The sequence below is a fragment of the Solanum pennellii genome, chromosome 1 (assembly GCF_001406875.1).
Source record: "Solanum pennellii chromosome 1, SPENNV200".
Taxonomy (NCBI): domain Eukaryota; kingdom Viridiplantae; phylum Streptophyta; class Magnoliopsida; order Solanales; family Solanaceae; genus Solanum; species Solanum pennellii.
In genome coordinates this window covers 3,124,757-3,146,430 of record NC_028637.1, presented here as the reverse complement: position 1 = coordinate 3,146,430, position 21,674 = coordinate 3,124,757, and the positions used below count along the sequence as shown (strand labels likewise).

At 34.9% G+C, this 21,674-nt stretch overlaps 1 protein-coding gene across 4 annotated transcripts; it reads right to left on the bottom strand.

Moving 5' to 3' along the window:
* Positions 1-1,867: 1,867 nt before the first annotated feature.
* LOC107006844 (rho GTPase-activating protein 7-like) lies at positions 1,868-20,227 on the bottom strand. Of its 4 annotated transcripts, none has more exons than XM_027913964.1 (22): positions 19,795-20,227; positions 17,995-18,031; positions 16,676-16,752; positions 14,519-14,589; positions 14,369-14,447; positions 13,614-13,758; positions 13,379-13,498; positions 12,892-12,969; positions 12,065-12,120; positions 11,892-11,961; positions 11,297-11,384; positions 9,575-9,818; positions 9,193-9,414; positions 7,658-7,987; positions 7,045-7,094; positions 6,015-6,075; positions 5,843-5,926; positions 5,307-5,420; positions 5,055-5,221; positions 3,874-3,943; positions 2,797-2,997; positions 1,868-2,320 (listed from the first exon to the last, which is right to left on the bottom strand). In XM_027913964.1, exons 1-22 carry the CDS (start codon positions 19,846-19,848, stop codon positions 2,135-2,137), a joined length of 2,604 nt encoding a protein of 867 aa, XP_027769765.1. In that variant the 5' UTR covers positions 19,849-20,227; the 3' UTR covers positions 1,868-2,134. The 4 variants fall into 4 exon arrangements, with proteins under 4 accessions (XP_027769765.1, XP_015060847.1, XP_027769766.1 ...); XM_015205361.2 differs by having other exon boundaries at positions 5,052-5,221; positions 19,795-20,223; XM_027913965.1 differs by having other exon boundaries at positions 1,868-2,317; positions 19,795-20,221.
* Between the last annotated feature and the right edge of the window lie 1,447 nt (positions 20,228-21,674).

Genomic DNA, 21,674 nt, shown 5'->3' with positions numbered 1-21,674 from the left:
GATATCTGCATACTATTTACGGTAGTTCAGGGATATATTTGTTATTTTCCCCCTTATACCCTCAATAAATGACTAATTACTTTGAAAATATAAAATTTTTCATCCACTTCATAATTAATAGGGGTAAAATGGTAAACTCACAACGTCATTAATTATTTTCTTAATATGTGTGTCAATTCAAAAGTGGACAAGTAAAAAGGGTCGGAGAGAGTATTAACTTCACGTCAGTCGATAACTGTAACCTTTGATTTTAAGTGTGCACAAGTAAATACTTGAATTTGTACAAAATTAAACAAATAGATATATTTATACTATATGACAATTTTGTTGTCTTGTGTATTATGTCAGATAAAATATCTATCTATTTGTATATATTTAAAGTTGATTGGTATAGTTGTCCATTCAACCTAAATAAGTTACAAAATGTAATATAGTAGTAATAGTTTGTGTATGTGTGTGTTAATAAAAAATATACATTATGTTTGTGTAAGAGTAGAACATTGTATATGGCACACACTTCAATACACTTTAAACTCCCTCCGTTTATAAAGAATGATCTGGTTTGACTTGACACATAGTTTAAGTAAATAAAGATGACTTTTAAATTTTATGGTTCTAAATTAAAATTATATCAAATGTACAAAATTGTTTTTTAATCTTGTGGCCTTAAACATGTCACATGAAAGGTTAAAGTTAAAATGTTACTAAAAAAAAGAAAAAGGTCATTTTTTTAAACAGACTAAAATGTAAAGGAGGTCATTCTTTTTTAAACGGAGGGAGTAATAACTATCCTATCACGAATTAGGAATTAGGAATTATCTCAATTTTTTTTATGTATTAATTTGTGATTTTCTAGAAATATGTGATCGATTTTATTTGAGCTTAAATTTTGTGCATAACCTCAAAAGACGCATCCCGCTTTTTTGGAATTTATGTTATGAATCAGGAATTTAGAATTGTTTCACATTTTTGTGTGTATTAGAGCATGAATTTTCTCAAATGTGAGTAATCGTCTCTGTTTGTTCTTAAATATTGTTGGTCCATTGATAAGGACTCATTAAATGAATACTTGTTTTCGAAATACTAGGATTATCTCAATTTTTTGTAATGTATGTGACTAACCTTGTTTGAGCTTAAATTTTGTGGGTACATTCGTGACGATAAGCAAAATACTTTTTAAGACTTTATGTATCACATAATTATCTTTGATAATTAGTGTGCATTAAGACCATATGTTTTCTAAAATCGACTCTATTTGAACCCAAATTTTATGTGCTCATTATTATGGCCTATCAAATCATACTCATTGTTTTTTAAATCCATTTTGGAGTTTGTATACTAACTTTTCGTGTATACTAACTCATGAATATAGTGTAACTAACCATAACAGTCATTTTTTCAAGTTTGTATCACAAAAAAATAGAAATTTAAGATTATCTTAATTTTCGTGTGTATAAATTCATGAATTTTCGAAATATGTATGAAAAGAGTTTTTTTTTTTACCACAAGAGAAACCCGCACTCGCTATCTTTTGAGTGCGCACAGGATAAAGCTCTGCTCCTATGCAATAGCTCACAACCACATAGGAGAGGTAACCCGCACCAGAAACTCGACCCAGAACGCAGACCTTTTGCTTTTACTGGCAAGAGGGTTCGAACTTGAGACCTCCAACGTAAAAAGAGTTTATTTTAGCTCAATTTTTGTGGTTCCATTGGTTTTATGACACAATTATCTTAGTTCCAAAGTACCAAGTAACATGACATGCCTCAACAAACTTCTTTTTTTTTTTTTTTTGAAAACCGAGAAATCTGCCTGTGATCCGCCTTTAGACCAATCATAACCTCGACAAAATTACTAACAACAAATATACATGAAAAATTTTCAACTGCACACAGCAAAGGTGCTTTGTCTATTAGACAACACAATAATATACATTTTTATTATGTTACAGTATGAATTTCAGAATCAATGAGATCACTAACAAGACACAGATAACAACAATACAACCAAAAAAGAAAGGACAGAGATGAGTACAATAACGATACCTCGAAGTACACAGTACGTGAGAAACCTATACGCTATAATACACAAAGGATATACAGATGATGGGAGCGTTGCAGCTTCCGTTTTGCAATTAGTTCCATGGAGGAGATGAAGGTTTGTACATAGGCTGATGAGATGTTGATCCATAGTTTAGGTCAAGGTTATGGAGTTGTTCCATCAGCTGAGAGCGTCTTTCCTTGAAGAAGTCTAAACGTGTTGTTAATTCAACCAAAGTGGAAGATGCAGCCGAAGGGTGTCGTGTATAATCCATAGCCTGCTAAAACAATGGTCAAAAGACGACACAAAATGACACAACATTTCAGCATATGTACCAACTTCATCTTAAAATAAGTGCAAACTCTATGGTGTATATTTCTACTATTCTGATACGGCTAAATTGAAAAGTGATACAAGCAAACCGTGGTCCAAATGCTAAAGTGGCACTTATGGGTGTAAACCATGGGAAACCAGGGTCCAAATCCCAAAAGAAGCAAAAAAAACGCTATGTGATTTCTTCTCATCTACCTAAGCCTTGGTGAACAAAATTACCCGATACGTACATTAGTGGTGTGTGGAACAGTCAAGTCGAGGTGTGCACAAGCTACCATCTATAGAAATGATCTAGCAAAATTGTGATGTATCGTATCTACGTCAGTGGGGTCATCCATATGTGCTATGTATTGGAGCCTTCGTGTGCCAACTCGTGCATGCTTTTAAGTGTGAACACAAAAAGACGAAGTTTTCACTTGTTACCTCAGTGGCCTTTGAAGTGGGATGCAGGGGGGAAGAATCAACAGCATCACATTCACCCACAGACAGACCAGTTGATGCTTCAGTACTCTTAGAATCACTTAAGCTTGTCTCTCGGAGTTGTTTCCGAGTAGGCTGCCTCATACCAGAGGTGGATGTCAGTACTTGTCCTTTCATATTCCTTAAATCTGATCCCAGCAATTCCTGCATCGTTTTGGAACGTTCACTATATGAGAAACTTTTATAAACTACAAACATAGAATCAACAAATCAATTTAAAACTCCACAACCTAAGCATCTAGAATGTTAGCATTTAATTCTTCTTTATAAATGAAAGAAAATCTCGCAACTTCCAGCATCTAAAACATCATAATTTGCATCTACTTCTCTTTTCTTTTGCGAATGAATAAATTAGTCAGATAAACATTCACATTTTTCAAGTCCATAGAGCTCAGCCATAACAACTCTTTCAATATCTTAAAACCCTTTCAGCTTTTGCGAATTCCAAATGGAAAAAAAAAATTATAGCATGCTCCCTGGATGAATATGTCATAGAGAGAAAATTCAGTTAATATTTTTCAGGTGTCGATGAGGTTTAAGACTGCATTCATTCACATAAATCCACTAATATTTTTTCATATGAATAATAGGCCATCACATTTAGCGGTAAAAGTATTGAACTTTTAAAATATCAAGGGAAGGAGATCTTTTAAATTAGCTCACAAATTATATAAAGTAAAGCAAGATAAAGCGCAAAGGAATCTATTCACAACAAGCAGTTTCCCCTAATAACTTCTTTCTCTTTATCCCCTCCCTTTTATGCTGGTCTTTATTCTTTTTTAGTTCTATTGGGTGATCAAGTGCATGACCAAAAATACAATAATGTTCAACTTAATAGCTCAAAAACACATCACTGACAGCATGACCAAGAATGTGCAAAACCAGAGAGGATGTTGCATGATTGACTTTTATCACGGAGACAATTCGAAAAGAATGTGTGAAGGCCGAAATTGTTCATACAAAATGCATTACCACTAATATGCTTATATTAACCCATTATATACAGGAGGACAAAATCACCTCATTTCTTTGTCTTCTTTCATGATTACAGAAAGCGAGCGTCGTGTCAAAATCTTGCTGGTAATATTTCCTACAGACGGAGAATACACTTGGTAAGTAAGAGAAATTTATCAAAATATAAATATTCAAAGAAAAGGAAAGTGCATGCAATGCTCCAACTAGGATCACTTCCTCGTTCTTATTGAAAAGGAACAGTGCATCTGTGTACTCTTAACATGAATGTCGTACAACAAAAAAAACAGAAAAAAAAAAAAAGAAAAGAAATATCAGCTGCTATATAAGAAAGCCTTGAATATTTCATGTAGAAAAAAAAATAACAATGCAGAGATAAATGTACATCTTAGAAAAAACATGTCTGCTTGTGCTTATGGCATACTCAATGAGTGTTGAGTAGCTAGTAACTAAAAACCTGCAACATCCACCACTAGACTACATAACTAAAACTTATTTAGACTTGTATGTTATAAGACAAGCACTTCTCGGTCAAATTTACTAAGATAGAATGACATCAAGTACGTCAAAATGCAGTACTTAAAGAGTACTTAGAATTGAAGCTAATCAACGAAGCAATCCTATATTTTCACATACAGGGACCGTCAGATATGATATATAACACTACGCTTAGTGTCCCACATTGAAAATTAAGTACTGTACTGTGGAAAGTATGCATATAATAAGGGCTTTGTGTAAGACAGGAATGTTGTGCATCTTAATAGTACTCTCCCGAATCTTTATTTCTCACTGGGACATATTGATTCTTTATTTCTACAACATACCCAGTGCAATCCCACAAGTGGGGTTATGCCCTAAAAATCTTTCTCTTATCCTTTTCCTACTGATTTACCAAGAGCTATCATGAAAACCTCAATTATTGGCAGCATCACTAGCAGTTGCAATGATTCAAGTGATTTTCTGGTTATAACAAGGAATAAGAAAAGATATCATTAGCTTGGGAAACACTTGGTGCTGGAATTAAAATTTGATTTACAGTTTAGATAGTCATGACTCATGTTGACATGATAAAATGGAACAGCCCATGATCAAAATGGAATTCTCTTCTAGTCAGTTATAAACAACAATAGCTTCTCAATTATTGCATTAGCATGCCACTAAGAAGCACTTGAAATTGAAACAAGGACACTTGAAAAAGTACCCAAAAAAACTGAAATTACACTCACAACTGAGAATTATGGTTTGGCCCATTTTGATAACGATCACAAGCATCAGCTAATGAGCCATAATGATGCTGCCGTTGCTGATTAAGTTGATTGTGCAACTCAGCAACTTTCTGCTTTAATCTAGCCACATCTGCTTCCGCAAGGGCTATTTCTTCAAGCTCAGCCCTAGTCTTCATAAAAGTAAAATACCTTATTAGAAATAGAGCAAATCAATGGGAAGGAAAATGCCAACAGTTACTAGATCATCAGTACAACCTTGGAATCCATTGCACGAGAACCCGACAACTGTCCAGAAGACATGCTCAAACCAACTTCTAGTGCAGCTCTCAAGTCTCTCTCAGCTTGTAATTGTTCTTGTAGTCTAGCCACCTTCATAAAAGTTACACGTGGTTTAATAATTTACCAGATAAAAAGTGTGAACTTGTGAGTGCAAAAACTTCAGTCTACAAAGTGCAGAACACATCTTAAGAAGAATTAGGAATTATACAAGAGTAGCAAAACCAGCTATATTTACAGTTGTGACCAAAAGATGAAAACTTGGACAGAGTAGAGAAGAAACAGATGATTGGTAGGGATACTAGTAAACAGCAGCCAACTAACCACATAAAATAAGGGAATTTTTTAGAAATTACAATTGATACGCATATATAGAAAGGAAGAAACAAAAGGTTATCAAGAATCATGCAATGCAATTGAGTTTTGCAGTTGCTACATTATTAAAGAGAGAATAAATAAATTAGTTTAAATGGACAACACTTTGTGGTCTTAACAGGGGGTAATTACTCTCATACATCTTGTTCAAGGGCCAAGCGACGCTCGTGCAAAGCTTGTTTTCGTCTCTCCAGGCTTGCTTGTAGAATCGCATTTCCTCTTGCCTAAACACAGGTTAAAACTAAATGGACTTAGCAAAGAAGAGAATGAAACTCATGAATCATAAGATAGAACACAAACTGGGATCTATACCTCCTTCGCAATCCTATGGCGCAAGTCATTTTTTGTTATCTCAAGTCTCTGTATAGCAAGCCTGTTGACATGTCAAAAAGGCCCATCTTAGAGACTTTGAATGATAAAAGGATGAAACAAGGTGAAACTAACAAGTACTTTGCCCAAAAATTCATTCATGGAGGCCATCTTCAAAAGTTTATAACCCATGAACAAGCTTTGAAACAGGAAATTTAGTGTCACTCCAGCTTACCTGAAGCATTGTCTCTTCCAGTGTTGAATTACAAAGAGGATACAAATCAACAGAATACAAAATTTAAATTGGAAGGCACAGAGAAATAGATGAGCATTGAGTCAATGAAATATCAATGAAGAAATTGTCAGCTAGCAGGATACAAGCATAATATGCATATTTGCAAAAATAGCAAGTGTTGACATCAGATGGCATTGGTACACTGACAAACCAATGCAGCAATTTCCAAATAGCACGATACAAGTAGTAAAAAGATGCCTATTTGCACAAACATTTCATTTAAATAAAAGCATTATTTTAATCGCACAATGTCCCCCTCCTTTTGTTTCATTAGATTAGAGATCATAAATTTTGGATAGGAAGAATACCTAAAACTTCCCTAAACTTGGCACATTTAATTCAGAGCACACCAAGACTTTGCATTGACATAATCACCTTGCCTCACACAGACCCCGAACTTGACTATTTATTAGTATCTTCCTTCTACTAGTTTAGTTGAAGGACAAAAGACAAGTCTAAATTCAGCTACAAAACTATTTAAGGTATTATTATTTGTTACTACTTGACCAATCTACAGCTCCCACATCCCAGAATCTTATCTTTCTCCCAACTTTGACCAAAAACAAGATATACAATTTATAGATAATTAAACCATCTAGATATTAAAGAATTTAAAATCCTTTTTGTACCATAGAGACATCAATCCATAATTCTTCTTCAATCAAAACGGAGACATATTTCAATTAACTCAAATTCTAAAATAAGTCTCTAAATACCAGGAGAGATAAGAAGCCTTACTCTTCCTCTCCAGAAGAATCAATTGATTCTGTTGATGGAGTACTTCTACCCTGTGCAAAAGTAACAATCAGAGGATTAGATTCCTTATTCAGCAATCATGATACATCTAATGAAGCAGACAAATTATCTTGTTTATATTTGTTATAATAGATACAGAAGCAGATGTATATATTCAATGATTTTATCAAATTTAATCTCAACTTTACACAGATGAGGAGGGTACTGATGTGTTGTCCACAAATAATAATGTTTATGAATGACAATTCCATCATAATCAGCACGCACATTTAGCTGTTGTCACCATTATGTCAGCAAGAAATGAGTACAGGTATGCTTCCCATCTTGCATATCCTAATCACCAGCTCTATCAAAATGAAGTCACAGACTCACAGTTCAAACTTATAGGATCTAGTGTAGGCTATTCTAGACACGAGAAAATCTGTGGATTTTTCACATCAATCCTAGCATGAGTAAAACAGCACCTGCTCCGGAATGCTTTATGCAACAAAAATCAACATTCTAATGCAATCATGGATTAATGCCTCATATTTTGCACTAAGAACATCGGGCATTCATCGGAAAATGAAGTTCACAAATAAATGCTAACACTCACATTGCTTCTCCCCCAAAATGTTGACCTTTTAACATTCTGGTTAGAAGGTGTTAGCTTCCCACTCGGTTTCTCTATGCCAGAATCAGGTACAGGGACACCCAGGGGTGGCCCAGGATCCATAGATGAGAGTATCTCACCCATAGATCGCTGAGACTCAGTAACAGCCAATTCGTGAAAAGCATTTATCTCATTTCCACGTCTTTCCAATTGTTCATGCAATGAGACATTAGAGCCTGCAAGTGGCTGAGGGTCCACTTTCGGTTTCAATTTCACTCCTTGTAAACAACCATCTCTTGGAGATCCAATATCTGAGTCATTCCCTCCAACCCCCTGTGCAGAAAATCAACGCAATCCAAATAAATACTCACAGAACATAGCATACAGAGGCTATAGGGGTTCTAAATTCGTCATATCCATCTAAGAAATTTAACAATTTTTTTTTGACAAGGTCTAAGAAATTTAACAATTATAAGGGCAGATGACACAAATATCAAAGTAACTTCCTCTGAGTTTCTACCAGCTTATTATGGAGCTATTTTTCATCCGTACATGATTAAGGAGTAATAATGGACACACTGCAATTACATTTTGTGCAGACTCACCCATTTGAATTAAGTCCCATAACATGACTACTTCGCAGGAAGTCTAGAAGTAATCAATGATGACACTTAATCTACTAAGAAAAATGTGGTCGTAACCTCAGATTCTGTTCCATAACAATTCAAATTGAGTCATCACAAAAACAAGTGACTTTTGTCAAATGAAAAAAGAAAGAGGAGAAAGAGAGAACTTCAAAAGTTATTTAGAGGACAGTTTACAATCGCCAAACTGGTAATAAATTATTATTTTTTTAAAAGGAAACAGAGTTATATCCCATTAGCAAAAAGGCAGTGCTAAAAGCCATATTTACAGCAGCCATATTAACAGGTTTTAGTTGCTTGGGGTAGGTGGAGAGGGGGTCGGTGTGACTGTTGGCTCGAGAAAGGGGGTTTCCCTGGATTCTATTGAGGAACATTCTTCTAAATCTCATCCCTTTTGTCTTGACCCCTGCTTTGGGTAACAAGGAGTAAGTACTGTTTCAGAAGGAACCGGGTCCTTTAAAACAGCATCTCTGCCTTCACAAGGTAGGGATTAGGTTTGCGTAGCCTATGTAGATTATCATCCTCTAAGAAAACACAACAAATAGCTAAGCACGTCCACCGATACACATTGTTGTAGGATTGACTATGTTAAACCACTCTCCCCAAACTCCACTTAGTTGGATGTTGTTGTTGACTTCTCAAAAGCTTGGACAAACAGACTATTTATTAAGATTACAACAACATACCCAGTATAATCCCACAAGGTGAGGTCTGGGGAGTGTAGGGTGTATACAGACCTTACCTCTACCTTATGGAGGTAGAGAGGCTATTTTCTGAAAGACCCCTAGCTCAAGTAACAAACAGACTATTAAGACTAAAAAGGAAAAATAGGAATACGACAAAACGGAAGACACAGAATCTTTAGTCATGAGAATGAAGGGAACAAGAGAGAACCTTATAATCATAAAGATCACTGGCAGCGGAACCACTGCTTTCGCTTAATTTACCACTCAATATGCGATCACAATCATCATCGGTATCTGGATCAACCTCATTTTCAGCATCATGATAACCATTGTCCTTCATATCCATATTCTCATTATCTGATGATTCTTCACTCCCACTATGTCCAATTTGAGAGTCCGCTGAAATAGAGCACCTATGTAGATTATCATCCTGTAAGAAATACAACGAATAGCTAAGCACGTCCACCGACACACATTGTTGTAGGATTAACCAAGCTAAAACCAACAACAGTAAATCAAGGGAAAAAGATGAAAGAGATAATCTTAAAAGATTTTCACTGTTTTTCTTTTCATCAATGATTGCAACTTACATCGAAAATATTCTCATACTCCTCGAGAAGAGTAGTAATGATAGCCTGGGCATTATTGGCTGCATTAGCAGCAGCAAGAAGCTGAGCAGAATTGTCACCATTGAAGTCAAAATCATCCTCCAACTCACATTCGCCAGCTAAAAGAGGCCTTAAAAGTAATGGTGCCATACAAGCAGCAACAGCAGATGGTGTCATCCGATTTTCAGATTGATGTGAAGAAATTGTATACATCATCTTCAGAATTCTGCACTAGCAACTTCACAGGTTAGGTTGGCAAATTGATAGGTTTCTTTTAGTTAAACAAAAAACAAAAAATATCTGCATTAGCCTACAAAATTCATCTTCTTCAAATTAAGACAGGAAACTAAAACAATGCACAGATCTAAAGTGTATTACTAGAAAACTGAGGATTTAAAGAGCGTCTCCTCTCATAACTAGTCTTCTTGGTTGAAAAGTTCGCAAAATGGACGTACAACATGGCAGTAAAAGGAAATATCTAAGATTGGCCAGAATAACCCCAGGAATTAACCACCTCTCATCAGGATTATTGCAAATAGAGACACAGAGGGCAGTCCAGCATAAACCAGTGAGGTGCATTAATTGGGTGAAACCATTTGGAGAAAGGGGGAAAGGGCAGGTTTATAGTTGTGTAGTGACCAACACGGACGTATAACTCCACACCAAGTTGTTTTGGTATAATTAATTCTCTACCACCAATAACAGGCCAAACTGCAAACAGAACATTATAATCAAGTAGATCAACTTTGTCCTTTTGAGATAAATAATAGTCAACTGAATGAGCTTTAATCATCAAATAGGTCTTTTGAAGAATATAGAGATTCCTCAGTCAGTTCACAATAGTACACTGGAATCCCCTATTTAATTTTGGAACCATAGATGATCAACTGTACTTTCTTTAATTTTGCCTATTGTTTTATATCATAATTTAGTATATTTATTGTTTTATAAACCTCCAATAAGATGTTCATGAAAATATATAAACCTGTACCTTTTGACTCCTTACTATCATCTGCTCCTCTAGAATTCAATTTCATTCAGTTCCCCACTTTCTCCAATTAAGTTTCAGATAAATGAAGTTCATTTTAGACAAAAAGAATTAATCAATCATTACAATGGTGCATCACATCACATGAATATGGTGCTACATGAAAAACTGCTATACAAAAGAAAGTTTTTCGTCCCCCACACACATTTAACATATGGAAGCAAATCAAGGGCCTGAAATGTAAATCCTTCTAGTTTTTCCATTTATTTTCTTGACATTTTGGCGATGATTAAACTAATGTCTTAACCAAAAATTAATGGACAGACATTGTCCAGCAAACCATAACAATTTCAAATCCAGATAAAATACAGTTTGTCTCAATAATAAGTTAATGGACAACAGGCAGAAACAATTGCTCAGCATACAATACTGATAGATCCAAGTAAATTTTTGTTTCTTGTGACAGTAACAAATCAGTAAGATTTCCAAGGATTTATTTGGCCAAGAAATCAAGGAATTACAATGATCCACTCAGCATTACATAAAACAAAGAGATTGTAAGCATTCAATTGCCAAAACAGATCCATTATATATCATAAACAACTTTTCACCTAGTAAAACATCATTGGCCACATAAAAGATAGTAACAAAAAATAAAAACAAAGGATCAAAACATAAATACACAACCATATCAGCAGATCACTAAAAGAGCATACCTCTGTAATAAGCGCCTATTTGGATCAGGAAATGTTTCGAGAATGGCAGAGCGCATAGCATTAACTCGGGCTTCCTTTCGATCAATTTCTTTGGGCCAAAAAGAGAAACAAGTAGAAGTTAGAAAACTGATTTGTTTAAGTTTTACCTGACTAAACTGAAGAATGTTAACTAAATACAAACAAGTAGCACATGTAACCATAATGAACAGAAACAGTTCTGGCGACCAACAAATTGACCAATAGATAATTTCATATCTTGAGAATATACGACTGACAAATAAAGAGATGAATTAAGTTCCTCTCAAAGTTCCAAGAACTTCAATAAATCTTAAACTTCTCAAATCTTACTAGTTCAAAACTTCTAGCCTTTGATAATTGGAAGCCCAAAAAATTTGAACTATTTATTAAGGCACCCTCTCCATCGGATATATGCAGGACAATAAGAAGACAAGCAAAATTGTGAAAAAAGAAACTACTAGAAACATCAGGAAGGGAGCTGTGATGGTTGTTAGAAATAACCGCAAAGTACCAAGCACTTGAATACTCTGAGAAATAATTGTAAAATGTCTTAACAAATGTTGGCAAGTTTACTTACTATAAGCTTCCAACAGAGCAGTACAGCAGGAAGCAGGAACAGGAGATGAGGGAAGCTCACGAAGTACATGCTGCATAAAGGGTAGCTCCAATCATAATTAAAGCGAATTAAGATATACAACACCAGAATGAGATAACAGGATCAAACAAGTAATAAGTTCATCAGACCAATACCTTAACACAGTCACCAATTACATGAGCATCCTCTCCGGGGCCAAATTCAGTTTTGCCTTCAAACAATTTGACATGGATTAGCAATAGAAAATATGTTTATTCTGAAACAGCAGGGCTGAGGGCACGTAATAAACCCCTACAAATTCTTAGTTCGTGTTCTCCAACGGTGTAGCAGTTAGCCAGACCATATTTCTAAAACACCAAAGACAGGATAGGAAAAGAAAGGCAAGAAAAGGATAGTAAGTGAATCACATTTTAGTATGTCTATAGCAAGTCAGCATTGCATGGAAATAAAACAAGAAAAAAGGTATCAAGGAAACAAGTAAAAGGTCTCTTGTGGCATGTTTTCAACCAAAGGAAAGCGGCAGTTTAGCAGGCCAAAACTAGATCTGGATCAACATTTAACCACAAGAGACCAGAAACGGACAAGAAGGACAAACATAAGTTTGTTTTTAGTACAAACACGTATTCTAACTAGGAAAGAATTCAACACTGCATAATTCTAGTATCTGATTAATTGATTCTAACTAGAAAACACAACTTTTATTTGATAAAGAAAGGGATATTCATTTTAAAAAGCTTCAAGAAGATGCAGAAAAACAAATGTTACAAGAGAGAGATTGTGTCTGCTCATATACAAAAGTTAGACTATAGAACTACTTTACTCAATATTCTCAGTGGGAAATATTCCATCCAAACATGCCAAGCCATTAAATATTTCAATTCTTCCCGTGTGAAGAAAAAAGATAGCATCAGACAACATACAAGCTTTCTTCCAAATGTTTCAATATACAAGGAAGATGTCATTCATCAAACAAAAAATTTACCTTCTTCATATTCTTTTACCCTCCGCTCCACTTCCTCGACATCTGCAGACTGCCGTAATATACCTTCGACCTTGGTACCTGCGAAAACAGAAATTATATAGCCAGATTCAATTAAAACAGAATCTAATTTTCTCTGCACCCATTCAGCATCTTCAGTAAGGACAACAATGCACATGCCTTACTGCAGAGTGAGAATGTTTTAACAAATTCAATGTAATTCTAAGATTATCCACCTTTCCATCAGTTAAATGCTTGTCCTTGGATCATTCTTCTTTCTTCCTAATTAGAAAGTTTTCTTACTATAAAAAGGAAGCTAGACCATGAATGTAATCGCAATTGAAGAAAACTAGCCATCATTCCAGAAAGACAGATGGTTGTTGTATTTAAATGATATTAAATAATACTAAAATAACCAAAAAGGTCACGCAATAATGTCACTGTGTAACCTACACCAAAGGCCTTCACAATGGATCAAGGGTGGGCTTACCATACTTCTCAAGAAATTTCAGTGCCTTCTCAAGAAAGGAAGGGCCTCCATCTATATCTTCTAAGGCAAGCAGAATTGGTCTCCCAACAACAAAAGATTTAACAGGGTGTTTATCCTTCCCTGAATGAAAAGTAAACTTCTTAAAATAATGAAAATTGAACAAATCAATGTTCATCTGCTCATCGAAGATGAAACTCAATGAGTCTAGGCAGGTAACAGTAAAGAGTGCACTAACATTGGTGGAAAGACCCTTCAAAGGAATCACTAGCGTCATTCCGGAAAATGCCATCCTGTCCCATCACCAAAGCAGCACTAGGCGCTTGTGCAAGAGCATGCTCGAGCGCAGTCTTCCACTCATACAAATCCTCTGATGTCTCTGCCTACAGTAGAAAGCTTGGGGCTTAGTAGAGAAAATTCAATTGATGTGTGACTTGAGGTATATATAAATATTAAACATTCAACAAGATTGCATTTTTTCCCGGGTGTCGGTGTAGGGAGATTCCATATACATTTATTGTCAGTGGAACAATTCTACACATGTAAAATGAGTTATTTGTCAATATAAGAAGATAAGATGCCTCACCAATTACTGATTCAAAGAAAGAAAGGATACCAATTTAAAAAGAAAATAAAAGATGCCGCAACAAAAATAGTTTCAGAAAAAGAATTATTAATACTATTTTCGGCAGCACTGCTATGATTAGCAAATTCAGTACTCAGATTATGAAGTATGGAATACAACACATACTGAATTACTGATACAAAACTACCCAAAGAGGCTTATAAAAAACTCAAATGAATAGAAAGATATGATGAAAGACCTATTCTGCTAGCAACTGGCTCATTTCTCAGATACATCACAAGTCCTGAGTTTCTGAGAACATTTTTTAATGTAGAACAGTGTGTGCGTCAGTGGGTGGGTGGGTGGGTGTGCGGTAGGTGGTGAGTTGGAGGGGATTCAATCAAGGGGAGATAGAGAGGCAGAAGCACCTTAAGTGTAAAAGCTCGTCCATCGCGTCCATCTGGAAACAGTACAGTCAATAGCTTTTTATCTTCTCTGACAACAACACTGAACAGCAAGCAGTTGTTAGCAGAAAGATACACATGAATTAGATGACCAGAATATGATGTGTGTATTACCTCCCTGAATTATTTAAGTCGATTCCCCCCAAAGTTAGATTCACTTCACCACCTCGCTGAGGAAGTGTGCTCTACATGAGGAGCATTAACTGTAAGCATTTATGTACAGAAATTCAAACAAATTCAAACTTGACATCGGTAATTAGTAGAGACTTGATAATCAAGTACACAGAGACAAAATAAGACATGGTAACTAACCATCAAAAGTTTAAGAGAGTCTCAACAAGCTAATAGTGAATATATTAATAGAGAAAATAATTACATGACATGCAAGTAAAATCAAAAACTCGACTACTAGTTGACAAAATAAAGTGTGATCCTTCAGCATATTGCATCTCGAACTTTTTCGGCTCTCCGTGTTTTTGGGAAACCCATTTGATAGGTTGACAATGATAAAGAGATGTTATGGATTCAATACATCAAGGTCACTCACATCCAAAAGAGAGGACGAAAACACTAAAATAGAACTATTCAGATGGAATTGGTAATTGAACATGAATCACTTGATTCTGAGAAAGAAAGGAAAAAGAAGCAGGACCAAACTGTGAGGTCTTGGACTCCACAGTGTAATAAGACCTCACAGTATGGTCCTCCTTCCTCCCAGTGTTCCATAATCCCTTCCACCTCCTATATAGCCCTCCTATAAGTAAAACCAATTTTAAAAACCTAAAGGCATGTTCCTCTAGAGGTGTTTCTTGCGAATTGAATTCTCCTGCCATTATCCATTCTGAATACCTTGTATTGTGAAAAAGTATCTTTTCCCGTCGTAATATCCTTCTATGAACCAACTCCAAAAGGATTCATTACCTCTTTGAGAACAACCAATCAATGCTAATCCACATTAAGGAGTTATATCCTCTAGGTAATACATTCTCCTCATAAGAAAATCTTGATAACTATTGCCTACATAATGCCAAGCAGAATGTTGACAAATGTCGAATCCCAGCAGTCCAGCACCCATTCATTGAGGCCTCTATTGTCTTCCATTGAACCAAAGATGCTGCCTTTTATTCCCCTCCTCTACATCGCACAAGAAGTACCTCCGCATCTAATCAACCAAATGATACTTTTTATTCACCTCTTCTTCTTTTTCTGAAAATATTTCTCCAACTTATTTGGTACTGCTTGGCATACAGAACAAGAACCATGTAATATGTTGATTATTTTAGGTAAAATGGACTTCACAAAAATAATTCTCTCCCTTGGACAAATTGCATATTTAATCCACCCAACCTTTTTCAACCTTGTCAGGTGATTCCATAAATCTCTATCTTCAACCTTTCTCCTAAATGGTAGTTCTAAGTAGGTCATGGGAAAATCCGTCACCTTATAGCTTTGCTGTTACAACTTGAAGAGTACTACACCTTATAGCTTTGCTGTTACAACTTGAAGAGGACTATATCCCTAAATAGCTTATGCAAGGATAACTATCCCTCAACCATAAGAAACAAAATCAGGAAGAAATCTTGAAGCCATGCAATTGACATTTCCATCATCTCTTAACAAGAGTTTTCTATTAAGTCAAGTATCAAAGTATTTTCAATTTAAAAAAAGATACTTCTTGATGCCTCTTAGGATAGTTAACTTTTCAGCCACTAAAAAAAAGTACAAGATGGAGAGATCTGGAAATCCTTAAATTAATGAAATCCTACTTCACATTATGTAGTCTCTAGATAAATTAATAAACTTTCTTGTTGTTATTCTTTTAAAAGAAATAAATCAAACAAGTATCAACATTGCCTTGAACTTGTACAAAAAAGAAACCATCTCTAGATGATTTATCTAAGTAAATCGTGTGCCACCATCAATGATTGAAACATCAACTGTTCATATATTTCTTTGATCAACTATGCTGCTATCCCAAACTGACAATTTTTACACATTAATACAATTTATTGATAGCATCCCTTACAGAAGCAGTACATAAAAGCAGAGAATTTCACACAAAATATGACCTGCACTAAATGGCATACCAACCGTACACAATTATTGGAATCTCATAGGTAACAAAAGGTCATAGACATGAACATCATAGGACAAAAGTAGCTCTAACTTCAACAACTTGTCTGTGTACAGAGTTTGAATGAGGTAATGAAGAGTAAGTTCAATGTGATCTTCCATTAAATAAAAGTCAGTATCAGGATAAAAGATACTAACCGGATCATGCTTGAAAAAGACCAAAGATGTGCGTGTAAGGATGAACCAGCGCTTTTTCCAAGACTTCCAACCTAGTCCTGCAGGAAGTTAAAAAATCCAGTTTACACCATCAACAACCAACATTTAGAACTTCTTCATGTGGTAAGTTGCTCTTTGGATTTTCTTTTGTTGGGATAACGAGTCCAAATAATAAAGGAAATTCAGATTGTAAAAAATAAATAAAAGCACAGAAGAATTCTATCAATTACAGAGAATCAGAAAGTTGTAAAGTATGGGACAAACTTTAGCTTGAATTGAAGGGAAGTCAAAAAGACTAATCTATCACAGGCACATGGGGGAATATAATGATCTTGAAGATTCAAAATCTTTTTACAACCCAAAAACAGATAACCATTACACACATTGTTCTCTTCCAAACAGTTTTTCCCTCCTCCCAAAATACAATTATTTTTCACTTGCTCTTCTCCTTCTTCATCCCCCTACCCCCATTTTTCTTACTTTATATGGGGAAGTCATTTCCCCTAAATTGGAGGAAAATAAGTCCATTTGGAGACATTCAAGCCATCAAACAAGAGAAAACTAGAAAACACCTGCATACTAAACACACCCTATATGATCCCTCAATTCCCATATTAACACATTCTTATGGGTGAAATATGAATTGAAGCCCAAATTATACTAATTAAAATATGGGCGGGTTGATAAAATATGGGCTTATTTTGTCAGCGTTACTCCTGTAACTATCTTGGGAGAGAATATTTTCTACTCATCAACTAAGTATTTTCAAAATCTCTTCTCCTTTAAGATAGTAATTCTTCAACATTAGCTCTCATGGGTGTATCTCGGAAAAATATCTTCCCTCTTCTACAGTTTGGATTGAACTGTGCTCTCGTCATCCTTTCATTCAAGGAATAAGTAGTTCCATCATCGTGTACAAATACTTAGTAGGTCAAAGACCACCGGATCTTTATGTTCTACGATGTCTGATCCCATCAATTAATTATTAAAATGTTATCATGGTCATGATAAGCATCCTTCTAATTATCTGCTAACAATAAACTGTTCTTCCAATATTGGATCCAAAAGAGATGGGGCAAATATAAAAAGCCTGCCCTTCATTTAACCTAAAAGTCCAGTCTAGCAAGTAGAAGTTTGATAATGTTCTGAGTTACTTTGTAAGCTAGAGCATGACCAGTCTAACAAGTAAAAGTTTGACAATGTTCTGAGTTACTTGTGTAAGCTCGGGCATGACAAATCATCATGGACCATAACATCCAATTATAAGAAGGTCTTAAGGAAATTAAAAATTCTTTACTGACCTTTGGAAGAGATGAATAGTGGTCCACTCTTGAAAACCTGCAGATTATTACATAATTAGAGCTTTAAGAGCAAGAAACAAAGTAAAAGAAAATTAGAAGCATTTGCATGTAACAAACTTTTTGGAGAAAATATGGATAGAGACCATGAATAATAAAGGATATATTATGTTTATAGGCTGCAATAATGACACCACGAAGTGAATTTGAAGTTGTTCATACTGTAGGAAATTCTAGATCTAAACAGAAGTAATTCTTTTGCTCCATTTTGTTTCTAGATGAAGCCATTACGTACAAGAGAAATTTGTGAACTCAAGAGGAAGGATCCTAGTATTTCAGAGGATACAGGGATTGGGTTCACCATCCCTAAGTTTCTAAATTAAAACAGTGAAATTTACCAGTCAAAAACAAATATTGTATCCTGTCGAGAATAAAGAAAACTAAAGGAGACGAAGGATAATAATAAATTTCGAACAATAGAATAAGAACAACAACATGAATAAACCAAGGAAACAATAGAACCCCGTTAAGAACACCTCCATACAACCAAAGACTTGGCTTGATGACCATTAATAGAGATAAGAACTTGGTTATCAAAAAGAGACAAATGTCGACAAGGTGTAAACTAGGAAAAAAGAAAAAAAAACCACAGTGCTCTCTCTCCAGCATTTGGCATATAAGAAATGCAAAAAAGAAATCACTTGTTCATCACTAATTTCCCTTAAAAGACAAATTACTTAAGTACTGAGATGAGATGGCAATGGAGCATACTTAATATTCAGGATTCAAGTAATCCATCCCAATTAGTTCTGAGATTTAGCTATACTACCTATTAATCACAGTTCGACCAAGAACAATCTTTTGAGTAAATCTAGTATAACCCAATTTAGAGAACTAATCTTTCTGAATGATAATCATTTGACCCCAAATTTTCCCTTTCTTAATCTTCATATTGAGTTAAACAAGTACAACCTCCACAAAAGAACAATATTTCCTCATTAGACTATCATTGACTAGGACAGAAGACATCTTTGATGTGCTAGATTGTTCATAGGCAGCAGTTTAGTCTTCTATTCTGTAAGTTGTAACACTTTCAAAGGGGAACTACACTTTTGTTGTAGTATACCTGTGGATATATAGACTAAAGTTACCAGTTTCAAAAAAAAGACTATCATTGACAACACAATGACCCCAAAATTTCTCCTTTTTCAAACTTCTTACATTTCCAACAAACAAAACCCAGTAAAACAAGATAGACAAATACAACAACAACAATATACCCATTGTAATCTCACAAGTGAGGTCCGGAGGGTAGACTTAAGAGTATACAGAAAACTTACCCCTACCTCATTTGACTATCATTGACATCACAATGACCCCAAAAACTCTCCTTTATTTCAAACTTCTTACATTTCCAACAAACAAAACCCATGAAAACAACATAACCATTGTTATCCCACAAGTGAGGTCCAGAGCTCATTTGATTATCATTCACATCACAAATGGCCCCAAAATCTCAACTTTTTCCCCAAACATCTTATATTTCCAACAAACAAAACCCATGAAAACAACATAACCATTGTTATCCCACAAGTGAGGTCCAGAGCTCATTTGATTATCATTCACATCACAAATGGCCCCAAAATCTCGACTTTTTCCCCAAACATCTTACATTTCCAACAAAACAAGATAGGCAAATACTACAACAACAACAACAATATACCCATTCTGAAGTTCGAGTGTACACAAAACTTAATGATAATTTTGACAAACAAGTAAAAAGCAAAAAGAATAGAACTTTACCGCGGAAGAAGAACCAATTCTTGGACGCTCAAATGCAGCAAGTGAAGCAGACATTTCCCTTCTTGGGGTTTCAATAAACTAAAGCAAAAAACATAAACATTGCACCATAATACAGTAAAATCAAGAAAATGGGGTTGTTTCAGATCAACAAAAAAACTCAAACAACTGATGAATCAGAAGAGATCTGAAAAAAAATAATAAAGTTTAGGGTTTTGCTACACACACAAAGAAAAGGGTCCTCTGTACAGTATTGTCTGGTTACTTTTGTTTTCTTGTTCATCTGGGGGTGGGTGGATGTTTGATTAAGTGGCGTAGATTGTAATAGTAGTAAAGTACATGTTAGGAGAAGTAATTATTCCATGGAAACTAATACTAAATTTGAGTAAATTTTGTTATTTATTTGGTTGCTTTTCACCTACTTTTGGCTGTGACTTGCTCTGTATATTCATTACAGAGAGAGAGAAAGAGACAATTGAGGGGAAATGTGAGAAAACAGAGGAAAGTGGGGTAGGGGGTGAGGGGGAGTGGAGACCACGTTAGTTGCTTTGGTGGTTTGGAGGGGGATGAGGTTAAGGTACCGAGATGTTCGATCATGAAATTTTTTTGTAGAGTTGAATTTTTGAGAATAATGTTTGAGGTTGGAAGACGGGGGAGAGGGGGAGAAGTTAAGATAGCGAGATATTTGATCGTGAAGAGTTTTTAGAGTTGGATTTTGAAAATATGTTGAAAAGCGAAGGTGTGAAGGACATGTATCAGCGTATTAGGTTAAAGGTAACGGGAGAGAGGAGTTAAAGGTAACAGACGTTCGATCATGAAATTTTTTTAGAGTTGAATTTGAAAATAATGTTTAAGGTTGGGGAGACGGGGAGGGGGAGAAGTTAAGATAACGAGATGTTTCGATCATGAAGACTTTTTAGAGTTGAATTTTTGAAAAATATGTCGAAAAGCGAGGGTGTGAAGGACACGTATCAGCGTAGAAGTTAATAGATAGTATAGTGTTGTTTGTTGGCTAAAAGGGTTGGTATTTGTAATTAGTTGAGAATAGTATTCAAACTGTCTCCTCACTTCAGGGATGTACAACGTTTAAATCAATGCATCAAATTTTTTTAGTATATTTGAATATTTAATAAAAGTATATATCGTGCCTCGAGGTATATACATACATAACTTTCGAAAGTTAACACGTGCACCCTCATAGGACTCGTACGTCCGCCTCTGGTCTATTAATGTAATGTTTGTATTGATATTTTGATTATTATAATATTCTATTGTTACTTGTTATGTTTAAGTTGTCTTGGTCTTTTATGTACCTGGATTTGTTATACTTGAACAGATATTTTTCAAGAACAGTCCTTTTATCTTCATGAGATATTAATCAGATCTACGTATATCTTATCATTTTTAAACTTCACTTATAAATTTTCGCTCGATATCTTTTTCTACTATTTTTCTTTTTAAAATTTAATATTGAAGTAAATAGTGTGAGGTGGGGTGGGGTGGGGGTGGGGTCCCATGTGGTCCACAAAGTGAAACTGACATTGACTGTTGTTTGGCATATGACTCATGGTTTATTCTTTGTGGTATGTTTTCCTCACAAATTCAACTCAAATTTGCAATTAATTTATGATGTGATTTTACAAAATTATATTTGGAAGTTTCCATTAAAGTATAAGAGAAATGTAAAATTTTAAAATTATAGAATCTCTAATAGTTATGATCTTTAGTTTTAAATTGATATTTTTTAATTATAGCTTTATTATTTTGATTGACAGTATTATTTGTATATATTTTGTATTTATTTTGAGTAAAAATAATGACCAAAAATATTTTAATTATAAACATCTTAATCGACCCCTTCATATTAGATTTGCTATTGCACA